This window comes from Aythya marila (genome assembly GCF_965140915.1).
Source record: "Aythya marila genome assembly, chromosome: 2".
Lineage (NCBI taxonomy): Eukaryota > Metazoa > Chordata > Aves > Anseriformes > Anatidae > Aythya > Aythya marila.
This window is the reverse complement of record NC_139043.1, coordinates 133,926,433-133,951,274: the sequence shown is the minus strand read 5'-3', so window position 1 is coordinate 133,951,274 and position 24,842 is coordinate 133,926,433. Positions and strand designations below refer to the sequence as shown.

At 39.0% G+C, this 24,842-nt stretch overlaps 1 protein-coding gene across 2 annotated transcripts in view; it reads right to left on the bottom strand.

Moving 5' to 3' along the window:
- Positions 1-24,842, bottom strand: part of CPQ (carboxypeptidase Q) — a 175,968-nt gene that overhangs the window by 50,159 nt on the left and 100,967 nt on the right. For both annotated transcript variants that reach the window (XM_082752480.1, XM_082752481.1), the window contains one exon: positions 13,282-13,483. In XM_082752480.1, the coding sequence (XP_082608606.1) occupies positions 13,282-13,483 (202 nt within the window). The remainder of the gene's footprint in view (positions 1-13,281; positions 13,484-24,842) is intronic.

Sequence of the window (24,842 nt, the reverse complement as noted above, 5' to 3'; positions counted from 1 at the left end):
AGTAAAACCAATCATAAAGTCCAATCGTGCACGTTTGTGTGACTTGATACATATGTGAAACAAAAACTTAAAAATAAAACAGTTTCTATCTTTGCTCATCATTTTAACCAAATGTTTGTTGTTAGTGGAACTCACCATCCTGTTATTTTCTATTACGATCTCATCAAAACAGATGTTGTTTATAGAAATCAATATTTTACAATATCATTCTTTCCTTGAGAACCTAAAGACCTAATCTGCTTAAAGAAACTCCTTCCACAATGCATTCTACATATGAAGAAACACTAAAACATACATTTAGGATCAATACCTTTAAGGTCAGTCATAAAAGCACTGGGATATCCAGATACTACTATAATATAGTATGATCCAGCAATTTTGTGTCCTCGATATACATGATGGCTCCCTTTGAACTTACTTTTTGATCCTATAAAACACGTACAAAAGCTCAAAGTTATGTTGATCTCTGAGGACACTAGAAGAGATTTAATATACCATTATTAATGATAATGCCACGAGAGACAGATAAAATGCTGTGCATTACAAGGGTGGACAGTGTACTTGTGGACAGTGAAGAATGGGAGGATGTATGGAGTAGGGCACCACAGGTTGTTTGGTATTTTCCCCATAGACCAAAAAGATGGACTAGAGTCTTCCTGTCTTACGGGGGTGACATCAGGCAGGGACGTACTGCAGCATCACTGAGGGCAAGAGGAGAATTTGCTAAGTGATCTTCATAAAGTGGAGATGCTTGAAAAAAAAACAGGATGTTGTTCAGCAAGGGCAAGTATAAAATAGTGCACCACAAAAGGAAGAAAATCAACTTCAGATAAAAGCCTGCTGCAAAAGGAAAGAAATAACCATGTCTCTGGGTTCGTAATGTAGAGAAAGAACTAATGCACTTAAATTGCAGCAGGGAAGAGTGAGATTAGATACTAGAAAAACCTCCCTAAGCACGGGGACAGACGGGCTGGTGAGACTCTTTCCATTATAGTAGCTCTTCAAGAACAGCACAAACATGAAAGAAACAACCCAGGCATCAGTGAGACTGCGCTGGAAAGGATGTTTAGAGGATCTCTTGAGACACTCTTGCCAGCTCTGTGGTTATTTGAAATCTCATCTGTTTGTATGCATTTCTAAAATAACTACAGTCTACTGAACCTTGTCCGGCTCTTGTCTTGATCCATGACTACGGCCAATTTTGGCCTGCAAGGTGGAGTGAAATTCAGGATCACCAGCCCAAGTGGACCTTGCACGCAGCACTCCACTGCATGGCAAACTTCGGGAATAACTTCATGCTGCATGTCCCGAACAGCCTAGAAATAAGAACTTTCCATCAAGAATTTGTCCTGCTCCTAAATATTTCATATAAGCAGCAATGTGTGTGTGCAGTGAAAACACCACAAGGAATTTTACCTCTAGAAGTTTCCCATTTAGGGAGTACAAGGCATAAACATTTTTGAAAAACACATTGGTTACTTCACTAGTGCTGAGTTTGGTTTCTGTTTCTTCCCATTTGTCTGCTCACAGAGGGCAGCTGAACACTGATGTTTCTCAGCCTGCTCCCAGCACCTTGCGCTGTGCTTTGTTACTTGTGGCTGTGGTTTTGGATTTGGGGATCAGGGAAGCAGACAGGCGATCCAGACATCCCTCATTCTGGTAACATCACAATTCTTCACAGTAACCTCTGTCCTCAGATACAAAGACAATTTTAATTTTTCTGTCTGGTATCTATAATTTACTTCTGCAAGCTGCTTCCAGTAGCTTCCAGCCGGTGACGTGTTTGCATGTTACCCACCCCTAGGGAGTCCAGGATAGCTGTAAAATGCCAACTCTCTAAACCCTCATGTCTCTGCTAGTAGGGATGGAGAATCTAACCTTTGAAAAACCAAACTGCTAAATGTTTTTTCTCCTCCACAATGCCACATCAGTAGCTTTTCAACTGCTTCCAATTTTGATATCCATAAACATTTTCTTACACACGGATGATCCCCACCAACACTAGATGGATAACCAAGCCCACTGACAACGAACCTGCTCTCTTCTTTGCTGCAGATGAAGTTGTATGTTTTTAGGAGTAATCCACGATCCCTCGGGAGTCTGGAGACCAGAGTCTGAGCATCCCTGCTTCCAGCTATTTCTTTACTGTAGCTTTCCTTAAAAACAGCAGCAATAGCTACAGAAATTCTGCTGTCCCAGAAGGTCATTGCCCGGGTTTAATATGGTTAATAGAACTGAACTGTTTTAAAATCCAGTTTAGCCAGCTAAGCAACAGGAAAAGTGCCCATTTTCTCTGGTGGATTTCCAAGCCCTACATGGTGATTGAGACAGTGCTCTGTCACAGGCACTGCAAATAGCCGAGAGCTGTGGACGGAGAGGCCCTGATGGATAATAATTCTTAATGAGGTTTTCTGGCTCCTTGGATGGAGGACTTGAATAAACTGCTGCTCACATTTAGGTGCATGCTTTGTCCTTGCTGACAGATTTGTTTATGTGCCCCTAAAATACATCTGTAGGAAGCTCTTTCCACATAAGCTGCTATTTTCTTTACATGCACTCACTCTATTTGATCAGGAGAGCTATTCTTGTGCTAAATGAATGCAAGATCTGATGATTCAAGCCGAAGATGGACCAGCTTAATTATTAAGGAAGGTAATGGAAGACTCCTTTTTCATTATTGCACCTTACAGACAAAAGCAGCTCCTCAGCACCTCTCAGGTAACTGTTATCATTAAAGAAACTGAGGAAGCATAAAACTGGGGAGGATGGCAGCTTATGTCAGAGCCAGAACAATAACCCAGTACCTTCTGTCTTGTAGTCCTATGCAGCCCACAGTCCTTTCTCAAGGATTTGCAAAATACAAATGTGTATTCAGTTTTTTTTTCACAATTAGTGTTTTTCTGTGACTCTTCCATGGCTGAATTCACTGGAATTATTACATGAAAACACACATGACATCGCTGGGAAGAGAGATCCAATGGGAAAAATTGGTCAAGATCCAGGGGGAAACTGGTCAAAAAGATTCATGCTGCTCAATAAATTCTGCTCCTCAGAAATTCAGTAGCACTGCAGACCAAATCTGTAAAATCCGTTTTGAAGACAAATAGTTAGAAGGGTTCCAATTCTAAAGCTTATAAATGTTAAAAATTTCCTGGAGAGGCTACCACTGAAATAATTTTGAACTTGCTCCTCTGAGGAAGATGTCTCTGTAAATGTTTTCTGAGCTCTGTATTTGCTCAGCTAGGTCTACCACTAAAAGCACTCTTCAGAAGCCTCAGACATTTACACCTAAAATGCCACCTGTAAATGAAAGCGAGATGTGTTTGCTGCTTAAGGAGGGGATGAGCTTTCTGAGTAATATCTAAAGCTCTGTCACTAAAAAGCTTCCCGACCCTGGATCAAAACCATACTTGGTTTAAATGCACGACATGCCCTGCACAGTCAGCCAGGATGACTTTACAGCCTTCTTTCTGTGTACATGTAAAACTTTCAGATTGCTTGGGAAGAACAATGCTATATCATTAGCTAATATTAGCTCATATTAGCAATATGAGCAGTATTAGCTCATACCTCTAATGAGTAATGAAAGAATAGTGAGAAGGTAATCGGTGTGGTTTACTTTAAAATAACTCTCAGGTCTCTGCCTGGTGGCAGAGTAAGGAGGGACAGGGAACAGGCACTACTCATGGCATTGGAAGACCAAATTAGGGATCGTTAAGTCAATGGGGCATATACAAATTAATGGGACTGGATGGGCTGCATGAGGGAGGTGGTAAATGTCTCTGAGAGGTTGCTCTGTATCATCTTGGAAATGTTTTGTCAATCAGGGGAAGTCCCCAGTGACTGGAAAAAGGCAAATATCATGCCCATCATTAAAAAAATTAAGCAGCAGGATCCAGAGAACTAAGAGTTGGGAAAACTAACCAACCTCTGTCCTCAGGAGAATTATGGATTTGAGGGGTGGGATAAAAGTGGGTGGAAAACTGACCAGACTGCTGGGCTCCACGGATAACCATCCACAGCTTGAGGGCCAACTGGTGGCTGGATATGAGTGGTGCTCAGTGTCTATACCAGGTCAATACCGTTCACATCTTCAGCAATGACGTGGACAACAGCATCTTTGATGAAAAGCATCTTTGTTAAATCTGTGGAAGGAGCAGCTCACATGCTGGAAGCTCAGAGAGACCAAAACCCAGGAGAAGTGGCCTGAGAAGGACCTAGGCAAATTCAACAGGTCACCCTGAACAAAAGCCATCAGTGAGACGTTGAGACAATGAAGGTAACTCTAAGGAGTGATTAAGACAGAGTCAAAATTTTCTCAAAATGGCACATAGAAAAAAGAAGAGGCAATAGGGACAAGCAGAAATAAAAGAGATTCCAGCTAGACCTGACCTATTTTTTTTCCCTCCTTGCAATAAAGGTGTTTAAGAAATGTAAGAAGTTACTCGGCGAGGCTGTGGGATCTCTACCTCAGATATTTTCACAAGATGGATAAGGCACGAAGCAATGTTATCTAACCTTGAAGATAGTCCTGTTTGGAGCAGAAGGTTGGACAATGTGACTTCCAAACGACCTGCTCAACCAAAATAATTCTCTACAAATTTTCTTGAGCTGACATTCATCACACCTAACATCAATAGCCTGCATATCTGGTATCTACTGTAAATTAATCTTCCAGGATCTCTCTGTGGGCAATGAAGAAAGACACACCTGAAGGAAATTCCTTTCTTCCTTAAAACAGGCATCAAGTAAGCACACTTTGGATCAGGTTGGGTCCATTTTACCAATTAAAAACAAACAAAAAAAGCCTTCTAAAAATAAAGCCCTGCCCAGATATCAGCTTGTTCTCATCATCCCAATAGTATTTACGTCAGATGTGTTTTGTGCGCTTTTAAAATAAGTTGTGATTTTAAACTTGATTTAAACTTGATTCCAAACCACTGATGGAAACTCTGAATACTTGAGGATGTACCCGTCCCTGAAGAATCCTATTAGAAACACTCATCATATGACTTCATGTAGGAAACTACTTTGAGAGCTGCAAGCCAGATCTTAATCCTTTTAACCTGTGCCCTTCCCATCAGGAGTAGTTTACAAGTGGTCTTCCTGGAATGCTCAACTACTGAACAGTTTATTTTTTTTATTCAGCTTTTAATATTGATGCCATTGCAGTCTGTTTTCCAGGAATGAGATCCAGAAATCCACAGATATTGCTGCTGCTGTTCTGAACAACCATCCAGTCATTACACATTTGGCTAGAAATCTCCCTACATTTCCACCTTGTGAATGTATCTCATTTTTCATGCAGTTAAATTCCAGAAAGAAAAGAAGAAAGTGGAGAGAATCGCATCTAACTTTCACACTTTTCCGTTGGCAAACACTTTTCCACCTCCAGCTTCCTTACAAAACACAAATTAAACCCCTTTTTTTTCCTATTTACTTCATTATTTGCTGGAGCTTCGGTGAAATTGAGGGCAGTTCTAGGAATAAGGCTTAAGTAACTTGTACTTCCAAACTGCATATTTAACATGTTAACACTGAGCTCTGTGTGCTAATGTAGGACACTTGATTTTTTAGGATCAACAAATGGCAAATGCTTCCATATGAGAAGAATATTCCCACCCACAGAAACAGAATTCAGCTTTCCTAAGCAGTAAACAATAGAGAATTAATATGCCCCTCAGAGACAAAGCCAGAAAAAAAAACAACCACACCCCAAAACCAAATGAGATTCACAGTCAGATATTTTTCAGTGCTTCTTTTCTGAGACAGAGCATATTCTCCTGCTAAAAAAAGGTGAGTGACAGGAACAAATTAATTGATGATTTTTGAAACGTTTAGGAATTTTGTCTACTTAGAGAAGGAACTTACATAATGATGGGGTCTGCTACCTCAATTCACCTCCTGTAACTTTTCTGAAGAGCAAACAACTAAATGTAGGAAATAAAATCAACCATTTGATATTCACAGAAGTAACAGTGTCCAAACATCTTTAAGAAAAAGAAGTCCACTAGCCAAAAAGAACAAGAACCATTAGAATTTATGATTTTGTTTGAAACACCTTAATTTCACTTTTAATTGCTATACTAATGGCATTCTTTAGTATTTATAGAGTGCTGAGCTGAAAAAAAAATCACTTCTTACAGATTTATAAAACACAATCAAAATGCCAGTGTTTCTAGCTGATTTACTGTAAGACTCATATGAAATTATTTTAAAGCTGCCTTGCCTCGGTTTTTTGAAAGATAAATATAAGTGCTATGTAGTATCAGCTGCTAAGCCAGTGTGAAGCAATTCAGAGCTTATGACAACCAAGAAAACATTGTCAAATAAAATGCATCAAAGATACTGAAGAAACGACAGTAAGTCGAAATAAAAAAATTCAAGCTGTTCGAGAAATGTAGGATAGAGCTTTGGCAATATTTTTTTATTTCAAAATTAAAAATTCTTCTGGAATCGGCAAGTTAACAATAGCCCTATATTTTTAATTGTAGTTAGGACTACCTAAATGTTGTTCAAACTAAAGACAAGAGCTTTTGATACTGAAAAATTGATACTGCTTGAAATAAGTGAGATTTAAATAGGAAGGAAGCATTTCTCTATGGAAAGTGCTCATAAAATTTACTGGCAGATCTACAGATTTTTTAAGGCCAGCAAGACCCATTACCATCTAATCAACTCTTCTGAATAGCACATGGCACAGAACCTCCCCGTGCAACTACTGCCTCAAACCCATTCCTCCTGCTTGCATTACCCTTTACTTTTTGAAGGGCATCCAAGTCTTGTTTTACACATTCAAAATGATAGAGAATTCACCACGACTGCAAGTGGCTTCTGTAGCTATCTAACCTTACAGCGAGGTGTTTGCTTTCTCTCACTTTGAAATTGGACTCGGACTGAATTGCTAATGAACCATTTTTTAAAACAAGGCAAAAAGGTGGTGTCATTAGAAAAATCTGCTCCCAGCCTCATATGTATGCTGTGGCTGAGCCATCATTTTGCACAAACTGGCATACCTTTGCATAGACTGAAAGAGATTTTAACATCTCCAGCCTCTCACTGTAAGGTACAATTTCTAGACTTTCAGGTCTTCCTGCAGTTCTTTTGTGATCTTGCTCTCACTGAAATGCCTCTTATATTGCATGTAGTAAAACCGCTTAATACTACCTGCTAGTAATAGCAGCATTCACCCTTGCTTGAGTTGACCTTCTCTTCTGAATATTTCTATCCGTCTCTAATAAAAACTACTCTTAAAACTTATTACTATACAGTGGGAGCTCATCGTTAAAGTAGACTTAAGAAAATTCATTTATAAGTAGCCTTAATTTGTGGTAAAATTAGTGAGAATGACCAATTTTCAAGTATTAGCTGTAATCATGAAATATTTTGCCCCCAAAATGACACGTTATTTTTTTTTTTAACAGAACCACCCTGTGCCCTCGTATTAGAAATGCACATACTCTAATGAGAAACGGATTACAGGAGCTCTGTTAAAACTACCAGCAAAATTTGCATTTGGGCACTGCGCCTGATCTCCTCACACAATCCCTCTCTCCAGCAGTATTATCCCAGATGAGTATTTGCATGTCTTGTGTCTAGCCTACCTCAAACAAAACAAACTTGCAATTCTGATGCTCCCCGCTAATTATTAGAAGTAGTTCAATATTCCAATATGCCAAAACAAGAATCACGTCCAAGAAGAACAAAGGTGAAAAGAACTGTATGTAAAGTATGATCAAGCTTGTCTGGTAGTCATATAGCACAGCTAGTTAAGAAAACATACCATAATCTACAGACTAGTCCTTTCATTAAACGATTAGCCTTAAAGACTTTATTAACTTTATTAAAAGTAGAAAAGGTCATATGAAAGGCTAATGTAACTGAGATATTATGCTAAACTATGAGCGTTTTAAGGTATCCACCTTCATAAAAATGTGCAGCATATTAAATTCATTTAATTACTCTAGAGCAATTTCTAATTTGAAAAGCCTATTTTTATGGAACAATGATAAATTAGAGCATAGATGAATTATTTTACAGATTAATACACACAGTTCGAACTGCAATCAAGATTTTAAATGGTTCTAATAGCTGTAGCTCTTATAGTAGGTTCTTTAAGTGCCAAGCAATTAAAATTGTTCTCTTAGCATACTGGTTTAATTTAATACCTCCCAAGTTGCAGAAAATTTGACTTACGCAGAGGAACACACTCATTTGCTATTTCCCTTTGAAATGATGAAATATTTAAAAGGAAACGAATGACCTGGAAAAAGCAATATGATTTTGCTAATTATCATACAACAGCGCTGATAGATCTATCTCAGACTTTCTGAGATCCAGACTCCGGCAAGACACAGATGTATACTTTAAGTCCCTTCCCCTTCATTTCCACACAAAAGCGAATCGGGCACGTGGTGGCGGGCTCCCGGTGGCAGCGGTGTGCTTCAACACATTGGAACTCAGCAAGTACAGGAATGCAGCACTTACGGAGTATCTAAAATGATCTAAGTACTTGGACATGATAGGTAAGCTAATTTCATGAGTAGCCTTTAGATTTGTTCAGCGTTTTGCTCCATGAGCAAGCAAGAGACATTCCACTTGTGTTAGTCACTTGATGAAATAACTGGAGCTCTTCATGCGATGCTCTGCACTAAATAGCTTGGATCATAAATCACACAAATATTATAGATCAAAGTGAGGAAGTTATGCTTGATGTCTGTATTTTTTTAGGAAACCAATTTTTCTTTCCCTCATGTTATAGGAAGATCTTTGTCAAATGAAACATTCATTACCCCTGCACAGTCAAAACACAGGCTCTTTAGCACTGGTCTGTGAAGTCCTAGCCCCTGAGGATCTGATTTTTCTTCCTTTTTCTTACAGTTTCTATTCTCTGACTATTAAAAGAAGCTTAGAAACTGGATCCAAAGATTGCCCAAGTCCGCAGAGACTATGAAGCAGGTATGCTGAGGGACAAGACTTCAAGAATCAAAGTATTACTTCCAAACAGTGATAGAGCCAAGAGTTAACGGAGTCTACCCACTTGTAATTTGGGAAGTAGACATCCTACCCACCTCTCTGTGCCCAGCTGGCAAGCCCAAGTCAGAGTGTTTTCCTGTCCCACCACTTTCTCTTGCATGTCTCTGGCTGACACCATGCAGAAGACCAGGCATGGCTCAAGCACGCAGGCAGGCACGTGCTGGTGTTTGGTGCTACAAGGACATGTGGGGATGGGAGGGACAGGGGGCGAGGGTCTGGAAAAGGAGAGGAACTTAAAAACTTGACCTCTTACGTGATAAGAAGGGAAATAGTGCATCCAAGGGCCAAAATAAATCTTATTTTATATGGAGGTAATAAAGAAGCACTAGAAAAATATAAAAATGAGAGGAATGATGTATGATAGTATTTGTTTGCCAGCTCTGGGAAAATGACTAATAGATTGGGTTAGCAATGAATTTTTGATTTTTGTAGAAGCATTAAAGTTAGATGAACTACTGGTTTATTCATTTCTGGAAGAATAATTCCTCCTCTCATGCAATGTAACAAGAAAGCAAGACCCTGTCACTCTGGAGACAGAGAGGCAGGAGAAACGAGCAAGGTCCAGAGTGACACCGTAAAAGGGAGTTTCACCTTTAGGTCCCTGGTTGAATTTTAAATAGATGAGTTGCCACATGCCTTCTGAGAGTTGTTTGATGTCCTGGGTCAGCTTGGTCTCAAATACAGCTCAGCTCCTCATGGACAAGTGTTCCCATCAGAAGCACTGCAGCAACAGACAACCTCCCTTATGAGCCCTGCAGAACTTGCACCCTTGAACCAGCCTTCTGGAAATACTTAATCGTAGCACCTTTCCCTTTGCCAAAGTGGGGCAGCACCTGTTTTCTTCTCCTCTGGTACCTGAAGCTGAACTAATGTTCCTCGGATACCATAATACAAAACATAATCACCTTATTCCCCCTTCTCAATTTCCGAAAGCTTGCAGGGACAGCTGACCCAGTCCCAGTGCTATTACCTTAGGAACTGGCTTAAATTACTTTAGAGGCAGCCTTGTCATCATTGGGTCTTGTTTTTTTTTTATAACAAAAATACAGGAGTGCTGGTCTAGCTGGGCTGGCTTAATGGCTTTTTAACCCTTTCAGACACCGAACAAGCCTGCTGTGAAAAATCATGTACAGAAGCCAAACCAAGCCAAAACCAAAACCAAAACAAACTGGCCAAACTTGATTAGGTTATAGTGCTGGAAAAGAACACCTACCTGTATGTGCAACAGCTTAGATGCAAGCCGAACTAAAAACAAATACATAAAAGAACCAAAAGAAAACTGTGGAAGTTAATTGCATAATTAATAAAGAATTGGTCTTAGGATCAATGATCACCTCTAAATGTAAAACCACAGCATAAAATACACCACCACAAAAAAAATAATAAAATAAAATTCATTTGATGTCTGCTTCAAAGCCAAACAAATGCTAAACAAATATTTTCAGTAGCCAAAAACTGGCTATCACTAGAAAAACACAGCTACAGACATTCCTCATTGCTGGGCTGACCTCTTCTCAAAATAATCAAATGTAAAGGCTGCTGATGGAAATATATTTAATATCCTGCAGACACAAAGCATTAAAATGTTGTGTTCAGTGCAGATCACCTTGCTTGTACTTTAGGGATGTTTGCTAAGCTTCATTCTATGGTTTGCAGAGTGCTCTGAACTCATCCGGCCTCTTTCATCCTAAATTCTCAGAGTGGTCATCACCTTTTTCTTGCAAAAATTTAAGGGACATTACAAAGGACATTTCACTGCATGTCCATTAAGAATAAAAATGTTGGAAATTGCAGAGAGTGAGGGGCTGGAGTCGCTGGGGCTGTCTGAGAAGCTCTGAAACAAACAGCTCTGAAAGCCACATGTACTGTTGTGCTCTGTGGATTTTTCCACCAAATGGAGCAGGAGGAGCAGAATTTTAATAGCATCTAAAAAGTTGAATCTGAGAATCCATTTAATACAGTGAAAGAGAAAAATGCTAGAGAAATGATGTCAGAAACCATTCTTATTGTTCAAGAAGTACACCATATTTTCTCTAACTGTTGCAGAAAGAAAGCCACCAAGTGTACTTTCAAGAAAATATTTAAATAAAATTGATGAAGTGTCAACACTTGACTGCTTGTTTGAATTGGACAAAATTATAGAAGCTGTTCAATTTGTTCCAATGTTATTATATACCATAAGGACTCATTCGAGCAGTGAGAATACTGCAGACAAGGCGTGAAGATTACAAGATGTCTTAGACTTCTGCCTGGTACAGTATGAAATACAATCCAAAGCAGCAGAAACGTTTTTAGTGGAATTAATTCCTTTCCATCAGGGCTCAGTGGGGAAAAAAGAATCACTGTTCCTTATGCTGTAAGAACACTTTGTTATTTGCTTAAAAGGAAGTTAAATGAATCAAAGCTTCAGACAGCAAAAAAACCCACCCCATAATCAATTAATGTGCCAAATTTTTAATAGGAAAGCAAATCATATTCATTTTTAAACAGACATCTCAGTGCTGGTGTATTTATATTCTAAAACCTAAGGTGTACAGTGAGCTAATGGGGTATGATATTTTTCATAGCTTATCCTTTCTGAAGACACCAGAGTCTTATCTGGCTACTGCGACCCATGCAGAGAGATCTGGGCTCCCTCTTTTCCTGGATCCTGTTCCTGAGAGCAGGGTCTTATTGAGCACATCTGAACACCATTATTTAGCATCTTCTTCCATGATTCATCACCCTCTGGCTGGAATTACAATGGAAGTCCCCAGTTACTGTCTGTGACACCCCTAATGGGCTGTCCCCAGTGTCTCACCTAGGAAATTCTTCTGACACACTTGCATTTTCGGAGTACCAGCTGAGTGTAGACACGTCAGTCTGAAATTCTGGACCATGTGTCTTTGCACAAGCACTTACAGGGTATGGAGGACAATGCACATCACAGCTACAGCCTCTCAGCAGTGCCTACAGTCTCTCAACCCAGCACAAGGTTCTAATGCACACGTGAGATGCACAAACAGAGCCTAGGAACATGAGTGCACATCCGTGTCACAGCTGTATGACATCGCACTGAACAGCTAGAACACCATCTGCAAAGCAGCATGCCAACTGAAGATCAATCTCTGGCTGTTTAACAACATCAATTCATCCATATTTCTTGTCCAGCATAGAAATTTTGCTTTGAAAATTAGACTTCCATCCCTTTATTGAGGTAGTCAATGTTGCAGTATCTTGGTATACCCAATGTGAGCAAGAGGAAAAGAGTTTCACCCATAAACGAAAAGAATAAAATCCACGACTCACCGTGTCTTCCACAAGACCAGGTAAGAAAAAGAGCAGGTAAGAAACAACTCAGTTAATCAACTACTAAGACATTCCAAGCATATATTAACTACCAGTAAAACTAGCATGAGAAATGCACCAGCCTACTTCAGTCATAAAGCACCAAAAAAAAAAAAAAAAAAAAAAAGAACCTTAAAAATTTAAAACTGACCATAATTTTTTAAGTATCAGTGTTATGAAACTTTTTTCTCTTCAGTATTATTCCAGAGTGGAAATTGCCATGGAAATTCACTAAGGTTTTACCCAGGCTGGCCTCTAATTGGGACTCTCGTGTTCTGTAAAGCCCTGTGCAGCATGGGGTCTCCTGGCTAGGGGGGCTGCTGGTGGGGGACCTCTCTCCCAGCCTGCCTCTTCATCGACAAGCTGCTCCTTACCAGGACACAAATATAATACTCCGAATAAATCCCTAAAACAATTTTTAGGACTTTGCAGAATTTTACCTCTTTAGCACACCTTAATGCCCCATAACTTTTTAAATGGCAAGCTTCAAAAAACATTGTTTCTTCATATAAATATAAAACAGTGGAAAAAGGCCCTGTATTTCAAAGTTGAAATGGTAATAATAAAAAAGTTATTTGTTTTGCAATGGAGAATTCCCCTCTGCCTTAGTTTACTATTTATAAACCACCAGTCTGGGATTAATTATTATAAATCCTTAAAGCCTAAAAGAAGATTTTAGGCATGTTATGCTATGTATAATCTATACCATTATTAAACTGAAGCTCAAATACCCATTATGTCCTATTTTTGTTGGCTACCTTTTAACATTACTGCGTTTTATCTACAGTAAATATTATTCCTTGAGGGGAAGTGCTTCCTACTATCTTTGAAACACCAAACTGCCAGAGTGCTGCAGGATCTCCCTCCCAGTGTGACACTGCATGGAGGGAAGGTTTTTTTTTTGCAAAGTACTCTCACCGGGCACCCCGTCCCTCATCCAGTAATTGATGTCTGTTCCATCTGCGTTGTCGAAAACATCTGTAACGTTGATAGGCAGCAGCAGAGCCATGATCTCTTTGATGATGTCACGAGCTTCAGCATTTCCAGTAAAAGCCAGCCCAGATGGCTTGAAGGTGCCCTCATCAGACTCCATGACGATATCGAAGTTGGAGATGTTTTCCTAAACATGCAAGGAAAGAACATATGGGCTTGTGATTTCTGTTTTAAGTGGCAGCATATCTTGGATTCTACAAGTCACTGTGACAGCATAACACACACTTGTTTAAGGATCAGAGAAATGCTTCCTGTGATTGTACATACATAAGCATAAATGAAGGGGTCTAATATTTCTGTATGAAAACATCAAAACAGTTCAAGTTCAGTTATGAGACATCAATAATTTGTAGAAGCCACAACATGACTGGCCAGCTGTCCCCAGCTACTTGGGAACATAGGAAATAAAATCATCGAATCATTAAGTTTGGAAAAGACCTCCGAGATCATCTGGTCCAACCACCACCCTGCTACCAATGTCACCCAGTAAACCCTGTCCCTAAATACCAGTTGGGTAAGTCATTCCCACCATATCTCAGCTTTCACCTGCAGCTCTCACTTCTTTCTCAGAGCTGCAACTCCAGAAATTCTGGTGCAGAGAGAGGGTATGAGGTCTGGTCAGCTTTAAAATAAGACAGAATCACAGAATTTCTAGGTTGGAAGAGACCTCAAGATCATCGAGTCCAACCTCTACCTAACGCTAGCAGTCCCCACTAAACCATATCCCTAAGCTCTACATCTAAACGTCTTTTAAAGACTTCCAGGGATGGTGACTCCACCACTTCCCTGGGCAGCCTGTTCCAGTGTCCAACAACCCTTTCAGTAAAGTTCTTCCTAACATCTAACCTAAAACTCCCCTGGCTCAACTTAAGCCCATTCCCCCTCGTCCTGTCACCAGGCACGTGGGAGAACAAACCAACCCCCACCTCGCTACAGCCTCCCTTGAGGTATCTGTAGAGAGCAATAAGGTCGCCCCTGAGCCTCCTCTTCTCCAGGCTGAACAAGCCCAGCTCCCTCAGCCGCTCCTCGTAGGACTTGTTCTCCAGGCCCCTCACCAGCTTCATCGCCCTTCTCTGGACTCTCTTGATCACCTCCATGTCCTTCTTGTAGCGAGGGGCCCAAAACTGAACACAGTACTCAAGGCACATGCAAAGCTTGCTCAGACTGCGAAGGACATCCCACTTGACAAAAACAGCTGTTGCCTCCTCAGAAACATTTAATTTTCAATATAGCATGTAGTCAACTGACTTCAATTAGAGGAGTGAAATGCCAAGGTTCCACCTGACCTGAAGGAGCCGTGTCTGTTTTAAGGGAAGTTAGTGTTTTGCAAGGTAAGCCCTTACAGGAAGCATGAAATATTATGTTTTCATGTATAAACGGCATAATGACATTTGCTTTTAGTCTACACCTGGTAGATCCTTTTTAGCTTAACGAATAAAACTTAGCAACCAGATCCATTCATTTGCCTCTTGTACACCCAGAGCACTCAGTCACAAAGGTCTAATTGGAATAAAGTACTTGCAGACTTTACACAAAGGCAAGTTTCCCACTATTTGAGAGCTACACAACATTTTTTGCAAAGTAAAATAGGCCGGGTCAGGCTGAAAAAAGTTATACTTCAGACTACCTAGAATGTGACTAAGAGAACTTACTCATATGTGTAGGAGACTGGATATTTTACTCCTGTGCCCAGACCTGATTTTAAAATTTTATTGCTGTCATGGGTTAGTACAAAAAAGTCACTACAAGAGATACGTGATACCGATGAGTAACAGATCGATGTCATTAGCAAGTTACACAAGCCTAGAGTTCAGTAAAGAATACAGGTGGCTGTGAATTTTGCACAAGTATCAAAATCTGGCCCAGCAAGTTTTCAGAAGTTCTTTACCGAATTTGTCAAGAGTTGTGTTTTATGCTCTTCCTTACCTGGACTCTTTGGAGTTAAATACTCTCTAACATAGTGGAGGTTACTCTCTAAGTCATTTCTAACTTAGAAACAGCAGTTAATAGAATTAATACCAAATCTTTGCAAAAGAAGAAGCAACCATTGATGTTCTAATAACTTAAAATAACCAGTCTATCTATCCACCCTAACCATCGGAAATCTAGGTGAAAATAACTAACACTGCCACCAAATTGGCAATCACATTATACAATGAAAAAAAAAACTAATTTTTTTCAAAGAGTACGTGTAAGGAATTAGGATACATCTAAGCCTACCATCAAATGCAGTACTACAGGTCATGAGTCTCAACATGAAATTGCGATTCTCTGTCTCTTTCGATGTGGTGGGAGAGAAGCTGGCCAAGAAAAACACACTGTTCTGTAAATGGGACCAATGACGTTTAAAAATTGCAGGTACAACAGAAAGAGTATTTCAGAATGTAAACCATCTTCGTGTAATAAATCTGAATAGCAAAACTTCATAATCTGCTAGTATTATTACTGCAGTCCTCGATTTTTTTCTTTCTCATATAAATGTCCACATGTGTTTTTAATATGAAACTGAGAAAGCAAACCACCCACGATACGTTACACCATATTCTTGCTCTAGAAGAAAGCTGTTCAATTCTTAGAACGTGCGGGAGCGACACAAAAACAAAATGCTCTTGGGAAAGAAACTAGACTCATTAGGGGACAGAAAAGAAACAGGTCGCAACTACTTGAAGTACCATGTGTCCTTGAGAAAGTTTTTTTTCCCCTATTTTGTCTACTGGAAGACAGGATTAATTTTAAATCTATTCACTGTCAAGTATGAAAGTAGGGTATTGCAATTTAAAAAAAGGTGGGGGGTTGCTTTCACTGTACCTGCTTTTGTATATGTGTATTAGCATTCCTACTTATACAGAAAGAAATACACACTGAGAAATATGCTACAGGGAAGATGCATCCTTTGTCCTTTGCACTTTATGGTACAGGGATAACTGGCACTTATCAAAGCAGGCTGAGACAGTACAGTGCTCCCTTGGCTAATTCAAGGGAACAGGAGAACAAAACAGGAAGATTTTACAACATAACTGTAGGCTCAGCTGTTTCTTTCATTTTTCCTCATACTGAATGCATCATTTAAACACGCATTTTAAACTCAGTACACTTTTTTTTCTTTTTTTTTTTTTTTTTTCTTTTTCGGAGTAATCCCATTTTCTGCATCCTGGTACTTTGCCACTTCTCTTGGCACATACCAGAAAATTGTATCTCAGTGGCGTAACCTGCTGCCTGATTCTCTGAACTTCAGAACAGACTTTTATCCTTTATCTTCCTCTGCCTTGGTCACAGAATAGGTCACTTCTCTTTATCTTATCATGTTTAGCTCTTTGACTAAATATCTAAATGAAACATTACTGTAAATATTGCATGAAAAAATTGGCTTTTTACAGGTTGCTATTTTTATTGAATATGCAGATAGGCATATCTCTTTGCCTCTACTTATCCTATTTTTTTTATTTTAATTTCATACAGGTAGCTACTTATTCACTCAAAATCCCCATAAGTCCTACCAGATGTTAAACTAGACTCCAACATCTCATGACTGACCTGAGTCACTAATGGCAATTCCTCCTACCCAGCTAAAGCAGTGAGATACCTGTAAGGATAAAGGAGGGAACAGCTATCCTAAAAGCTTTTGGTAATTTGGGGCTATTTAAAAGAGAGTGTTACAACTTGTCCAGGACCCCATTACTAGTTTTCTTTTTATATCCACTGAGAAAAAACCATCACTTTACAGAGAAAATCCTGAAGTCTTTAATGGCAGAGCACTGTCCTTGACTAATGGTTAATTTGTTGCAGTAATAAGGGACATCAGTTAATCTGACAGTGCATTTTCAGCTTTCTGTTACTGATTTACACCTTAGGAAACACCAACACTTGTACTCCAGTATTTGACTCAGAGCAATCTGAAGCCAAATATAGCAAGGCAATGGCCATGATGCAAAACTTATGGTGCAACGACAGCCATCCTGCTCGCAGTACTTAGAAGTGCCTTTAAATCGACACCCAAGTTTGTTAGGCTGACAACTTGGACTATGAGAAAGTCAAGAGAAAACACTGTAAACACCTAAGTGGATGTGACAGCTGGAAAAGAAGAAATAAAAAACACAACAGATAATATTTGTAAGGATTTAATAACATATAAACATGGTGTAGTGCATTTTTGAGTTGCTGTTTAGGATCAAGATTGTGTAATGAAGCCAACAGCATAAATAAAAATACAGGAAAAAGCAGACCAGCTGTTAGGGAGCAGAGATGCGCCAGCATCGACACGCAATAAACACAGCTATGAGCACAACCATACAGCTCAGACCCTTTCTGAATGAGGACAGGGAAAATCCAGAGCATTGAGAGTTAGAAATCTTTGTAAATTGCCGTGCCATTCTGTGGGAGAAAGTTGCTGTAAGGATGAAGATTAGCACCACTGCTGATATATGATAAGGTATGAGCAAGACCCGTGCTTTTCCTGCCACACTTTGTGGGAAAGCTGTCCATAAAAACAGTCCAAGGATTTTACGGCCTGTTCTCTAATTTTAGAGTTACAGGGTAGAGAAGCCAACAACAAAAGTCCCAGTAACTTCGACAGGCTCAGAGCAGCGTTTGGTCATGTACTTATTAGCATTTCACTCACTACAAACATGCTACTAGCACGTCTTGCCCTGTACAATACTGCTGCTGTTTCCTCTGCCAGCAGTCACAGAGATCACCATTCAGGACTGTGAGTTCCCAGGGATGATATGCAAGAAAAAGCAGGCAGCTCTGAAGACAGCAGCACGCCAAGCAAGGTATGCGTCAGATTACCTGTAGCCTTGTCTTCAGACTTTATTTTTCTTTGACAACGAGGCTTGTCAAAGAGAAGTGCTCTTCCTGGAAAACACACCATAACTTAAAGCCTTTTACTGTTCAAATACAGGGGTGTCAAACACTCCCTGTGACTCTGAATGACTGATCCCTTTTTGAAAAGTTTCAGGTTTTCATTTGAAAACAGGCGACACTGCCATTATCTTCTAATTAAAGGTTGTGGTTTAAATCAAAGATGATTTTTCCTGATGTATGCATTTTCGGCAAGCAAATGACTACTTCTGTAACCTTCAAGAAGAGATTGATTAAAATACATCAGCAACACCTTAGAAGTTAGCACAGCACACAGATCTTTAATGTTTCTTGTTTTTACACAGCATGCTGTTAGGCTCTGATCTACATGTAGGTAAGAAGTGTAATGTCAAAAAGAAAAGAGGTCACTGAGGAGAAAGTTCATCGCAGTGAGCCAACAGGAGGTGACAGTTTTCTGTGGGGTGTTTGGATAGAGGGATCCCAGCTTTCCTACAGCACAACATCCCAAAATACTGAGGGCCTGTGGTTGGTCTGGGACATGAAAGCAGAGGAACAGCTATCCTCAAAAGAGGTCTCCTTTTAGTAACTCCAGTCAGCCTTGCAGTGACAGAAGGGATTCCTCCAAGGACTGAAAATTCACTTTGAGGAGGAAGGACACCTACATTGCCAGGATGTAGTTGGAGGCCATTCCCATACAGACCGGGGCTAGCTTCACAGATGAAGCTTACAGATAATAAATAGACTTATTATGCATATCTGTATGTATGTATATAAATGCCCCCCTCTCTCTCTCCCTACACTGTTTAAAATTAGTTGTTATATACATTTAGTTACTGAATTATTTCTCTCATAAGGCCTAACCTATCCTCTGATGAGCAACACCATTTTTAAGGCAAAAGAAGTGACAGTTGTGGAGGCACTGTACTAAATAAATATTAATACAAATAAATACAAGTGTACGGACTTCATCTGTTGGCTTGCTGTTCATGTTGTGTACCTGATGTAATACAAGGAGCCTAATGTTTCCTTCTGGACAGTACAGGCAGACACCTCACCAGTTCAGGAGTTTCAGACAGCAGCTCTGCTACTTCTATGAGGGAAAGAAAAGGGAGAAAACATACAAATACAGAAGTTCTCAGAACACTGGACATACACGAAATTTGCTCAGATGGAGCCAAGATGAGGCAGCCAAGAGACACGCTGTCATGACTGATTCTGTGCCCGCCCTGCTTCAGGCTGGGTAAGGAGTCAACAATTCTTTGTGTTTTAGCAAAATCTGATTTTCTCTGCAGCTTTCAGTAGCAGTATGACACTTCTATATTAAGAATTATGAAATCCTGCTGACCTAGAACTGGTATAAAATATAATTGTATAATTATATTAGCTTTCCTGTGGTGAATACAATCAAGGATGCTACTGGCTGTTAACTGCAATTCTGAAGAATGCAGTGCAATTATTTTCTGTTGGTGTTTTGTAACTGAACCCTTCTCTTTTTATTCGTTTCTTCCATTTCTCAACTTGGTGATTCATGGCAGAACGTTAAAATAGTGCTATCAGCCCGACCTGCTAAATAGAGATCTCCACGTTAGGTTATTTGCATAAATCAAATTGGAGGACAACAAAATGACAGGGAGGTCAAAGAATTCTCAAAATAAGTATTCAAAAAGCAAGAAAATCTTGTGACCAAGGGCTTGAGGCTTCAGAGACTACTTTTTCATTCTTATCTTTCTGTGTTCTGTGCAGTTGTTTTCCCCTTTGATGAAATAACCCTGTATCCATAACCAAAACAAATCGTTTTCTGCTCATTTTCTCATTTCTCTTCTTTCAACCCTTCTTGCTTTTTAGGCATTGTGTTGTACAAATCTAAAGTAATGGAACATAGAAAAAATATCTTGCTTATTGTTAATTTGCTAAACTCATCCCACATTCATCATGAAAGAAAGCATCCAGAGAGAAGACCAACACTGAAACTGGACAGGAAATAATTTCCAAATCCTGAAAAGCTTCGATTATTCTTGTGTGTCCTGCTTCAATTCAAATCAAAAAGAAAACCATCAGACTTCTCCACAAAGATCAGGTGGCATTAATGAATTATTAATGAAGTTTATTATGTGTGGTAGTGTCCACAGGAGGCCTCATGTCCAACAAGTCATGGTGCTGTCTCCAGCACAAACACAACATTAAAAGCTAGCTGTAGACCCAAGAGCCTCACGTGCCTTTTGAAGGTAAGACAACAGATGGAAATAGAGGAGAGAGAGCTACGGCACAACAGGACAGCAGTGGTCAAAACAAAAAGCACTAGTTTTAACTTCTGATTACAGAGAATATTTCCTGGGAACAGTTAGTAGCCAAATGGTCAACAAATTTCATTGGGATAGAAGAATCCATATGCAAGTCCTGGATATGTTTGGTTCAAATCACTCACAAACACATCTCACATTTCACCAGAGTATTTTGTACCTTGGGCAATAATCAGAATGTTGAAATCTACGAGTTTTCTGAAAACTCTGGTTTTGAGGAGCCAATCTTTTCTGGGGAAGAATCATTTTACCTGAAAGTGATGAGAAAGTTTTTGGATATTTGCTCCTTAGAGAAAGTCAGTCATTAGTAAATTACAGTATAAACCTCATAAACAAAGAATATTTATATTAGCAAATTTCAGAAAGTCCTTTTTTTTTTTTTTTTAATGCAGACCCAGCTTGGGCAAAATAGCAAACCTTCTGATAATAAACACAAAAAGGAAACCATAGAAAACAGTGATGATTAATATTTTCCATAAAGTCTAACCTTTCCTAAAATGTTAAAGCAGTGTATGGTATGTGCACCAGAAATGTAGTAAGTACTGTAAACATCATTAAGGTAGCAATAAAAACATGCAGAAATATTGTAAGAATGCTTTCTCTAATATAATTTTAAATAAATTCCTAACACATTAATGCCTTCAATTATGGCAACAGAGATACCAAAGCAAATTTGAATTTGGCCTAGTATCTCTTTCATCTGTTAATTACGACATGCATTTGCTTTCCTGAGAGATTGCATTCGATACTTCTATTCCAAAATAATTACATGCAATTCCCAGTCCCTTAATTCAACTGGGTAAAAGCTGGTAACCTTGTGGTCATGGTACATGTATCTTTGGTACATGTATTTTTGGCAGAGACCAGTCCAAAGCAATGAAATGAAGCCAGAACAAAGGGCCAACACCAGTCTCATCAACTTGCAAGATAAATGCAAGGTGCATGTCTTTAACTTTTCTCTCTGAAAAGTGTAGAGTGACAGATACATATGAAACAACAAACTGCAGAAGTCTCCACCAAGGCAAGACGCTTCATTACATATACTTCCTTCTTCTCTCATGAAACCAACATAAGACTAAATGTGTGAAATACTTAAAACCCTACTGGAGGGCACTCAGGTGCTGTTGTTGAAAGGTGTAGGAGAGTCTGTACAGAATAGATGCAATGGGAATCCCTCCAGAATTATTAAACCACCTTCCTGTTTCTTCCATGCAACTTGGAGAGGAAAGTGGCAGTTCCAATATTTCCTATTTTTATAGTTATTTATATTGTCTATACATTAGAGCCCGCCTCAGCAACCAGGTCACACAAATAAGCAATGGGCAAAGAAAAGTCTTAGATGTAGTGTTGTACACCAAGATCTGGATCCTTTTATTTCATTACTCTTCATCATGGTAGGGAGTCTTTACTGTAAAGGAAAATCAGGCTATTTCCAGCCCAGGATTAAATCTAAGTACTGGCCACCACTTAAAAGCAGTGAGCGCATCGATGGGTGTTTTCTTTGGGAGCGAAGATGCTGGTGATTCCCCTGGGAGGCTTCTATCCCCCAGTCAAAACCAAGCAGGGTCTGTGGGATGTACTGGTGGGTGACAGGTACCCCAGCACTAATGGAGGCACTGGCACTGCTGGATGGTATTTGGCTCTCAGCTCTTGGAAGTGTCTTGGAAAAATCATACCAAGGGAGCAATAGATGAGGACTGTGAGAGTCTCTGCAGAAAAAAATATTTTATAAAACAAAAAAAAGGGTTGCATTAGTAATTTACGTGGTTGAGCTTACTCTAACTGCAGTTGGGTAAATATGCTTTTCCTAAGCATCTATTAACTGAATGCTGTCAGAAACAGGAGACAGGGTTGGACTGTGCTTTGGTCAACCCAACATGGCAGCTATTTCTTTCTGATAAAGCTCTCAACATCTGATCCAGCCTATGACTTGTTTTAAAAACCAGACACTGCAATACTGGGCTCTACAGAAACACTTGAGAGTGATACAAATAATGCAATTATGCAGGGATATGAGTTAATTATCTGCACCATAGTAAAATCACCATGTTGCTGCTATCTGTTATTTCTGCAGTAACTTATTCCTTGTACAACAGTGGCAACCTACTATGACAGATGAGGAAGAAAGACCTGAAATTAAATTGAAAGAAAAAAAACAAATAAGCTACAAAAGTAAGAGCATTTGTACTTGTCCAGTACTATATTGTCTTCATTTCTTCTCCTCTGCCACATTTCCACTGACACAAGGATGTAATTTACAATGTCAAGGAAATCCATGTCTGTCTGTGCTGAATTACAGCATTCATATTTCTACTTGTTTGTAGTGAACTAAAGTCATAATAAGCCCAGCCAGGCAGATGAGTCATACGGCCCATCTTTCATTTAACAAGGCATCTTTAAATACCACTCTTACTTAACTTGTACTCATTAACATCAAGAAGTGATGTTTTGTGCCATACTACCCTAATTGCCAGAAATTCGCACAAGTGAATCATTAAAAGGTTAAGATATTTTTCATGCTAAATATAATGTACAGTATTAATCTGCTTTATTTTGTTATTATGAGTAATGCGATGTCCTAGAGTTGTATCAATTTATAATTATGCCAGATCACATGGCAGGGGGGAAACAAGAACAACAAACAACAGACGGATGTAATTTCTGCTTAAATTCTCCATGCAAATTACAAATTCATGTCAAGTTAGGCTGTGGTTTCTTCACAAAGCACACCATCCAGATGGAATCACAACAGCACAGCAAAAATCGAGACACATCTTTGTCAGTTTAAAAGCAAAGTAACCAAATATCCTTCAAACAACACCCAGATCTGTTTTATATTTTCCTATTTGATCCTTCAGCCTACTTTTTGGTATTAATTCTGAATATAAATACTAAGGACAACACTGAAATACAGGATTTTTGGAAAAAGATGAGAAGTGGATAAGACAATTTCACATGTTGCTGACAATTCTAAGACCATAGGATGGAGCTGACTTTCCAAGATGGAAATGGGTGTTCTTCTCAAAAGCTACAGAGGTGATACACTTCTCACGAGCAGCATGCACGAGGCACAAGACATCTGCTTTGTCCCTTCCAGCTCTTCTGAAATGCACTTCCGTAAATGAGAAGCATCTCTTTTCTTTGCTATGTATTTCAGAACATTTCATGATAGTTTAATTCTGCTGAACACCAGAGTATCCATGGTAAATCCGGAGCCCTTAATACTTGCTAAACTGCAATCTGGCACCTCCCTGAATCTGAAAAAGCAAACTCCTATGTTCCTCTTCCAAATAAGAGCGCTGAGCTATCTCTATAATGTGGAAGTATAAAGGAGACCACATTATGCATGGGTAGTTAAACACAGTTCTTAGTAATGGTAATCAAGTTAGTGGGAAATAATTGACCATTCCTCAATTAGCCACAAAACTAAAACCACTGTGATGCTATCTCTGACCACTCTATTGAAGATGAAAATTGATTTAGTCTTGTTCATAACAGTGAAGTTGATTCAATGTGAAACTTTCATATATTTGTTCTGTTAGGCTGTTTACCACTAAAAATTTATTTTAGGAATTTATCGCTTTCTTCTAAGTCTGCTTGCCTACTATTGTACAGCAGGTGACTTCCTAAACACATTCTTAATCATCTTGTATCTTTGTCTCATATATACCAACCATCATTGAGAGTAAATACTACTACACTGGGGAACAGATTAAAATATAACTACTTAAGCTTAGTTATGAAGGTACAGTATAAATTTTCTAGGGAAAAAAATACGTATTCCAAAGACTTAAAAAAGTTTTATGTAACTGTCCTTTATGTCTTGCTGTACTTTGAAAATGCCATTGTTCACAGATGGATCAGATGTGATAATATACAACATTTTTACCCTGATAACCAGCCACAGAGTTTGCCTCATCAGAAATCAAGCATTTAAAATATTCCAGATCCCATAAAATTAATAATTGACATAGAGTATTTTAGATTAGACACCATTAAAGTAAGTTAAGATTGCAAAGATTTTTCTTTGTATTATTTCATGTTTTACATTGTAAAATATTATGAGAAAATGCAATGAAGCAGAAATATGTAAGCCAAACAAAATTTATTTATATTACCAACACATGTGGAGCATTCCTCATTCATCCCCAGAAAGCTAGCTATGCTTGAAAGCTATGGCAGCTATCATCATGAAATAGCTGTTTCAGAAGTTTTGTGATAGAATATGTTAAGTCAAATGAAATGTTATGTATGTACACGTCACATTATGTTAAATGTAAAATGAAGTTTACATTCATGATAGAAGACAGAAAACATACTCTCAGGCAGATCTGGAATCACTATTTCCAGTCAGATATTAAACTG